Genomic DNA, 7,921 nt, shown 5'->3' with positions numbered 1-7,921 from the left:
ACCTCAGCGTGCCACATATTACAAAACTAGACATCTCATCCACTTTTGGTCGGAAGATTATATTTTTAACACTGTAAGTTAAAAGAACCATTTTGAACTGTTTTTCACGAAATATGGAACATTACTGAACTTTTTTAAAAAGTAGGATAACTTTGAAGGCAAAGTACAAAGCTAGGGACCACGAGATGAATTATGCCTTCTTTTATCTACTCCAAGTAATTCATTCCCTCATAATAAAAAAAATACTAAACAAAGCGTTGTTTTTTTTTAAATTAATTTCCATACATATGGTTATGATGGTGATTAATAGTCAACCAACCAATAATTTATTCATCATTGTTTATAAAAAATTTAAAGGTATTTTTGAATGGGTCAACTTTTCTATAAACACTTCCAAACATATATGAAATATGTTTTAACAATAAATCAAAATTAATTTGAACAAAAATTAATTTATAAAAAAAATTCAGATAACTGCTTTAACTTCTTTTTTAACTTCTAAATAGTTTAATTTTAACTTTTGAAAAAACTATATTTCGTTTATTTCTTCTTATTTTTCTTTCCTATAAATACTTATGAAGAATCTCTCCACACAAACCTTTAGTATGAAAATTTAATAAAGTTATCGTGAGATCACTTTCATAAATTAACTTATATATAAACTAGATTCCAACAAGTGAAAAAATTATTTATCCTTTTGATTGTTCCTTTTTCACAAGTGTATATGAAAAATTATATAAATAGATACATTGAACTTAACAAAATTAACCATATGCTGAGTTGAATTGCAGTTTATAGTTGAAACAGCAAGAATAAATGCAATTTTATTTATTCTACTCAATATCATTCATATTTGGAGAAATATTTTGGTGGTTTGTTACCTTATTTCAACACCCCATGTACCTTAATGTGCTGAAATGGACATTGAATTTCAAATTAATTAACATAAGCCATAAAGAGAAGCCTATTCATGTTTCTTCCCTTTTCCCTTGGGGATTTTGCTGAGCACACTAGCATCAAGATTTCTGTAGTGATGTTGCATCTGACCAAAAACCTTGTACACAAAGTTGTCAACTTCATCCTCATACTTTTCATAGAAAACTGGAAGGGTATGTGCTGCAACAAAACCTAAGAGCAAAACATTTTTCCTCATCAATCAATCATAGCAAAGAAAAATATTATCTCAGCAATAAGGTATAACCTAAATACATGTGGCAAAACAGATCACAACACCTCAATCGAGTTAAAATTTTCAACCTGAGAACATGTTTTGATGATAAATTGGAAAATCAAAAGGGGATTCTCACCCCTTTTCTTTCTAAATGAAAAATTAAAATAAAAGATAATTTAAAAAATTAGCTTTCTTATATTATATTTTCAAATATGTAATAATAATATAAATTAAATCATTTACAATTATAAATTAAATTCTAATTATTAATTATAATAGAATATTTTAATGCAAATGTAATAATTATTTTAATTTATCTAATTAGAGACATTAATTAATCAATTGAAAATTTTAAAAATATTGATATAATTAAATATGTTTTAATATTTATTTATTTATAATAACAAATTTTAAAAAAAAAAGTTAGAGACCCTTTACATGACACATTGTCATTCTGATTTGTAGAGCTAACTACACTTAAAATATCAAAATCACAGTCTCCATAAGTGTATATTGAAGGTTCAGCACAGGAATAACACCCAAACCTCAACACAGAATCCAAATCCAAATTCATGACTAAAATGATCATAAATGGCTAGTTTTAGGGGCTAAAATAATAATAAATGGTTAAGTTCAGAGATTAAAATTTAAAATGACAAAAAGGGATCAAATCTAAAGACCAAAATAATAGTAATTATGTTATGTAGGGGGTTTTCTAATCACAAGACTAAAATTACACTTTTGAAGGCCAAAGTAACTGTTTTTACTTATTAGTTGAAACATATAACAGTTTTTCAAACTTGCAGACCAATGGTGTGGCTCTAGGGAAGCTCAAATGTATACAACCTCACCCCTACAACGGCTAAGTCACAAAGCTGTAATAATCCTAATAATAAAAGCAAAGGAACATTTTACTATCTTTCTAAAGTCTACTATTATTCACTGAAAATTATTAGAAATCACAGATTTCAGTAGCTTCTACTTTCAAATCAGGAAAAACATATTAAGTGAGACTAATCAAAATTTGCATTTTTCAATAAGTTTCAACTAATATTAGAGAGTGTGTTATAAATAAAGTGTTAGATACAAAAGAATGTTGAACAATTTATAAATCAAAGGAATAATGAATCCATCAAAAGAAGAAGGCAGGTCTCTCACCAATATAGATGACAGATATGAAATTGCACCAGCTTCCAATCACAGCACCAGCAAACAAAGCTCCTACAACCTGGGGAAGTTTTGACCATTGATCACAAACTCCATGGAGAAATATGTCTTTTTTTCTTTACTACATGTAGAAATAAATTCATTTTTTAGGTATGTAAATGGTTAAAAACAAGAGGTAGGTGGTGGAACTGCTCTGTTATGGTGTGAATTCAAGATATCAACCATTCCAATTGTTAATTTGCTATGTAAATATGATACCCCAAATCAAGAAAAAGCAACAAATCTATTCATTTATTTGTCACAGCTTCACCCGCTGACAAACTAAGTCAACCCGACTTATATGGACTAACTCACTACAGGTTGATCTAAAAATAAGTCAGCTCAAACCAACTTTAGCGAGCTAGAAATTTTATAACCTGGCTCAACTTACCATGGATTTGTGAATTAGGTGCTTTAACTCACTAAAAAATGTTTTGATCTTTTAATTTATATTATATATTCATTATAGTAAAATAAAAGCAGATTGACTCATGTCATTTCTTTTATAACAATATAATCAAAATATTCACCTATTTCAACAAACATTAATATAAAGATACAAATTGAAACACTCTTAATTGACTCTAAAGTGGCTTCGCTTTCAGTGATTTGGCATGGAAGATCCTGTCATTGATGTAAACAGACTAAAACTATGTAAGAATATAGGGAATATAGTGGTATTGTCAATGTTAGACCAACATAGAGCCTCACATTAAGAAAAGATCAAACAAGCATGTGCCATGAAAATTGGCAGGTATAAAAAACATAACTATTTAAAAACTATGCAGAAAACTCCAAAGTAAATGAATTAAATGAAAAGCAAGTCCTGATGCAAACACAAAAGTCAGAAACTAAAGAAACTATACATGACAATACCAAAGTGTTTGAACATAAATGCAAACATACAATAAGAAATTGCTTCAGGTTTCCTCCACAAGCAGCATCTTGAAGAAATCTCAAGCCCCGGTTGACCTCACCACCAACTACAGTTGCAATATTCACAAACAGTTCTTCTGGGAGAACAAGACGGGGTACATCAGATGGCTGTCTGTTAACATAAACAACTAATCATACTTAGTTAAAGCTGAAAAGTTGGGTAACATTGATGAAAAGAAAACAAAAAGAGGTAAAGATGCATGAATAACCTGTTGAAAAAGCCAGAAGCATTTGACCATAGAAACTGTGCAAGCATAACAATAACCAATGCAAAGCATAAAAGAGTAAGAAAATGGTAGTTAAGCCATTCAAAAAGAACCCATATAACCGTTGCACTAGTTAAAACACTTGCAGAAATCTTCTTGTTCCTCCATAACAAAACATCAGCAGCTATGACATTCAAAGGCAAACACAAAAGATTATTTAAATGGTTTAGTTAATGCTAATACAGTATATGATTAAATAGATTTATCTGTGAGCACTTTTAGAAGAGGAAAACAAAAGGGAAAACCAAATTTCTTAATAAAATATAATTAGTTATGCATTAGTTAAAATAAAGTTTGGAGACGTTAATGGGAGAACTTCTATGAAATTGCTTATGTATAAGCTGATTTTTGTTTATGAAAAAGTTATTTCATTTTTTTTCTTACTCTATTCTCCTAAAGGAACTTATAGAGAAGTAAATAGTTTAAACACCATACATTTTCCACCCCCTAAAATATGGTGCACTGGTTTCTCACGTCCAAACAGTCTATTGATCTGGGAACCCACTGAATCTGACTTATCACCCTCAAAGAATGGTACAGATTTTTTCTTCTCAACAAATGTGTCCACAAGGCTTTCAATAAGGTTTTCAGCTGTGATTTTGTCAGACATTGTTCCTGTGCTACCAACAACCAAAAAAACATGGTCAAAGACTGTACAAGATGGCTTTCATACAAAAATCAAAGTCTGTCTTATTAGTAACATATATGAGAAAACCAACAAAATGTAAAGGCTCAATTTTGTTTTCTAGGTCATAACATATGCAGTGACCATATTGATAACTTCAAAATAAAAAAATCATTGATAAATGTTACTGCTGCAACCATCCAACACAGAAATTTGTGTAGGTCACAGATGAAACATATCTAGCAAATGATTAATTTTATCTCTCCTCATTTAAAACTCATCAAGCTTGACACATTGACAGTATTTCTCTTTTGCCTTCAAATCTTAACACTACAAAATTTCACAACTCCTCAAAATTACTGCTGTATTTTAATCTTTTCAGAACTCAAGTCTGCAACAAGCCTTAAATTCCTACGTCATCATAACAGAGCCCTTCAAAGCCAGAAACTCCTTTTCTTTCTCAATTTCTCAAGATTAGTATTTAATTTTTAAATGCCGCCCTTCATTAGGCACAAAGCACTGTTTCATAAAAGTAAAGAAATATGAATCATTATTACAGTCTGAAATACAAAACCCAATTAAGGAAACTCAATCACCCAAAAGGGCAACCAGAGTAGATCATCAAAATTGCAATGGAACTACTGAAATTATGAAAGAAAAATGAAAAGAAAAAAGGAAAGAAATGGGTGTTAAAGATTCAGTTTTTTATTAATTCAAACCACCACATGTGAATTTAACAAGCCAATCAAAAAACATGCATACCCAACAACCAATTACAGAAGAAAAGGAAACAAATTCAGTATCATAAGCAAATGAAGATCTCTAACCAGTGTAAGCAGAGGCAGAATGAAGCAGAAATAGAGGCAGAGAGAAAAAGAAAGGGAGACAGAGAGATACAGAAAGAGAGACAGATAGAGGATGTCTTACGGAGTCAAAAGATTATCCCAAATTCAATGAAAAACAGACAAATAAAATACAAGTAATAACTGAACTCACCAACTGGTCAACTACCAAGAACACAAAATAGTATGTCTCTGCTTTTATTTGTAATCTACTTTGATTTTGAGTTCAATTTTGATGGTAACGAAGAAGCCTTCAATTTTTTGTTCAAGGTTGTACAATAAAAAATTAAACATTGAAGATGGAAACACGAGAAGGCTGCGAAGAAGACAATTATGTTTTTAATATCTATAACATTATAAATTTATTTTTTAATATTATAACTTATTTAACTATATAGAATTTTTAATTCATATAACTTTCGTAAATTTTGACTTTTAATTGTAAGTACATGTGATTATATATAAATATAGAGGTATATATATTAAAGGCTTAATACCCTATTTTGTCTCCAGTTTTGCTCGAAAATATCAAATTACTCCATCCTTTAAAAAGTGCGTCAATTACGTCCTTACTTAATAAAATTTATATCAATGAAATCCCTTCCGTTAAATCTGTATAAACGGCATTAATTATTTTTCTCTCTCTTCTATTTTTTCTGCTTTTTCTGTGCAAAGCAACAGCTTTTTTTCTCTCTTCTACTCTTTCTTTGAAATATTTTTACATGACTAAATCTGTATTAAATAATTACATAACTAAATTTTATGATTTTTAATTGATCAGTGTGAAAAATTGTTTTCATGTGATAATTTATTTTCCTAAATGAAACTAAATTTGCATTTGGTGAATGAGAGTGACATTAAGGTATGCAGCGTAATAAAAGAGAAGAGCTTTTGTTTAATTATCAAGAAAGAAGAAGAAAGAACAAGAAGAGGAAGAGGAAGAGGAAGAGAAGTTGAAGTTCGTGTTTTTGGAGTGGTTGGTGAGATTTTGTTGGGCGGAGAAGAAAGATAAAGAAAGAAGAGAGAGGAATTTGGAATCGGTGGGTCTACGACTATCGAAGAGAAGAAGAAACAATCGATTGAATCGAAAAATGTCGCTAACGAGCGTGAAAATGTCAGAAGAAGTGTGGTTAAGTTGCCTCACTCATGCATTGTCCACTGAAACCGAAGAGATTATGGGTCTTCTTTTTGGGGACATTCAGGTAATCTGACCTAACATTTCTTTCTATGTTATCGAGTCAATTGAAGAAACGCATAAACACAGTACCAGGTTCAACTAATGATTGTTATGGGTTGGGTTGATTCAGCATTCGAAAAATGGGAACGTGATTGCATTGATCTGGGGGGCGTCTCCTCAGAAGAGGTCTGATCGGCGAAAGGATCGAGTGGAAACCGACCCTAAGCTCTTGGCCGCTGCAACTGCCCTCGCTGAGCGAATGACCATAGCCACTGGAACTACGACAAGGGTAATTGGTTGGTACCATTCACACCTGCACATTACAGTTCTCCCTTCCCATGTTGATGTAAAAACCCAGGCAACGTACCAGCTTCTTGACTCTGGATTTATTGGCTTGATTTTTTCCTGTTTCAGTGAAGATGTAAACAAGGTTTGTCTTTAATGCATGGCCAAAAGATTCTTCAATTGTAAATTTTCTTTAAGTTTATCGTCAAATACCTCTGGGTTGTGTTCAGGTTGGAAGAATTCAAGTAATTGCTTTCCAGTCATATGATGGGAGGCAGAATCAGTTATCAGGACCTATACCTTTGTCTCTTGTAAATAGAAGCCCTATTATAGATATCGATTCATCGCCAAGTTCTTAAGAGAATTTATCAATAAGACCTGGTTACTTCAAGGCAAAGAGCTCTTTGCAGGACGTAAAGCAGAAAAAAAGCTGCTGCTTTGCACAGAAAAAGCAGAAAAAGTATAAGAGAGAGAAAAATAATTAACGCTTACGAATTTAACGGAAGGGATTTCATTGATATAAATTTTATTAAGTAAGGCGTAATTGACGCACTTTTTAAAGGATGGACTAATTTGACATTTTCGAGTGAAAATGGGGACAAAATAGGGTATTAAGCCTATATTAAATAAGAAAGAAAAGTAATTAAATTAAGGGGAGGCTTTTTCCTTTATTTTATTAATGTATAAACTATATCAACTTTACCAAACTTTGCACATTTTCTTCAAAGCCACATCTTCTTTCTAAAACTTCAGCCCTAACTTTCTCTGCCTTCTTTCTACTAAATCTTGAAATTGAACTGGTGTATTCTCATTTAGGTGGTGATTTTGCATTCCCGGAGTCGAGAGCTTCGACTTGAACCAATCGATTTTGCGTTCTATAGCTGGGTACTGTAGCTGCGGGTCTTTGAGCTGAGCAAAGAAGTTTCAAGGTAAGGGGAGCTAGTGTCTTGTTAAAAATTTGTCGTATGATCTATATGTATGTTAAATTATGAGCTAGTATGTTGTTGATATAAAATTGTGTTATTATTGATAGTTGGAAGAATTGAGGGTTTTAAAGGATAGAAATGAAATTGGGCAACTTGTAGAAGTGAATTTGGATTTTTAAAGTGTCAAAAGTGGTTTGATACACCTAGTCTTGGATCTAGTGATCAAATGAATGTTTGTTTTAACTTATAAACGTGTTTACCATCAATACCAATGTGTAAAGAACCCCCTTTAGTCATTAAAACAGGTTCCAAGTGCATCAAAAGTCAAATTTCATGGTTGTTGTCAACTGGTATGGGGTTGGGCGCCCTCTGGTTCGCCCCAAGCGCCCCCCGAGCGCCCTTGATGCGAGGCGGTTCGCGCCGAGCGCCCCCCGAGCGCCCCTGGGCGTACCAGCATGTTGTTGTCTTTGTTTTTGATAGTTTTTGG

The 7,921-nt window shown here is 32.0% G+C and overlaps 2 protein-coding genes across 6 annotated transcripts; one reads left to right on the top strand and one right to left on the bottom strand.

The window, feature by feature from the left end:
- Nucleotides 1–798: 798 nt before the first annotated feature.
- On the bottom strand, nucleotides 799–5,357 carry LOC108341905 (reticulon-like protein B8). Of its 5 annotated transcripts, none has more exons than XM_017579581.2 (6): nucleotides 5,201–5,357; nucleotides 4,015–4,199; nucleotides 3,523–3,703; nucleotides 3,284–3,425; nucleotides 2,330–2,399; nucleotides 799–1,128 (listed from the first exon to the last, which is right to left on the bottom strand). In XM_017579581.2, the coding sequence occupies exons 2-6, from the start codon at nucleotides 4,187–4,189 to the stop codon at nucleotides 965–967; spliced, it is 732 nt and encodes a 243-aa protein (XP_017435070.1). In that variant the 5' UTR covers nucleotides 4,190–4,199; nucleotides 5,201–5,357; the 3' UTR covers nucleotides 799–964. The 5 variants fall into 5 exon arrangements, with proteins under 5 accessions (XP_017435070.1, XP_017435071.1, XP_017435072.1 ...); XM_017579582.2 differs by having other exon boundaries at nucleotides 4,015–4,194; XM_017579583.2 differs by having other exon boundaries at nucleotides 4,015–4,194; nucleotides 5,132–5,206.
- Nucleotides 5,358–6,014: 657 nt separating this feature from the next.
- Nucleotides 6,015–6,867, top strand: LOC108342688 (uncharacterized). Its single transcript, XM_017580482.2, has 3 exons — nucleotides 6,015–6,248; nucleotides 6,354–6,653; nucleotides 6,739–6,867. Exons 1-3 carry the CDS (start codon nucleotides 6,138–6,140, stop codon nucleotides 6,865–6,867), a joined length of 540 nt encoding a protein of 179 aa, XP_017435971.1. The 5' UTR covers nucleotides 6,015–6,137.
- Nucleotides 6,868–7,921: the final 1,054 nt, after the last annotated feature.

The sequence above is a fragment of the Vigna angularis genome, chromosome 6 (genome assembly GCF_016808095.1).
Source record: "Vigna angularis cultivar LongXiaoDou No.4 chromosome 6, ASM1680809v1, whole genome shotgun sequence".
NCBI classification, from domain to species: Eukaryota; Viridiplantae; Streptophyta; class Magnoliopsida; order Fabales; family Fabaceae; genus Vigna; species Vigna angularis.
Note: the sequence above shows the minus strand (reverse complement) of the source record. Positions and strands in the feature narration are given on the sequence as shown.

Coding starts and splice junctions, on each gene's coding strand:
- LOC108341905 (XM_017579581.2), bottom strand. CDS start 4,189: ATGTCTGACAAAATCACAGCTGAAAACCTTATTGAAAGCCTTGTGGAC. Junction 3,426..3,522: donor GCTTCTGGCTTTTTCAACAG/GTTATTCATGCA, acceptor TTATGTTAACAG/ACAGCCATCTGATGTACCCC. Junction 2,400..3,283: donor ACCTGAAGCAATTTCTTATT/GTATGTTTGCAT, acceptor AAACTTCCCCAG/GTTGTAGGAGCTTTGTTTGC.
- LOC108342688 (XM_017580482.2), top strand. CDS start 6,138: ATGTCGCTAACGAGCGTGAAAATGTCAGAAGAAGTGTGGTTAAGTTGC. Junction 6,249..6,353: donor TTCTTTTTGGGGACATTCAG/GTAATCTGACCT, acceptor GGGTTGATTCAG/CATTCGAAAAATGGGAACGT. Junction 6,654..6,738: donor TCAGTGAAGATGTAAACAAG/GTTTGTCTTTAA, acceptor GGTTGTGTTCAG/GTTGGAAGAATTCAAGTAAT.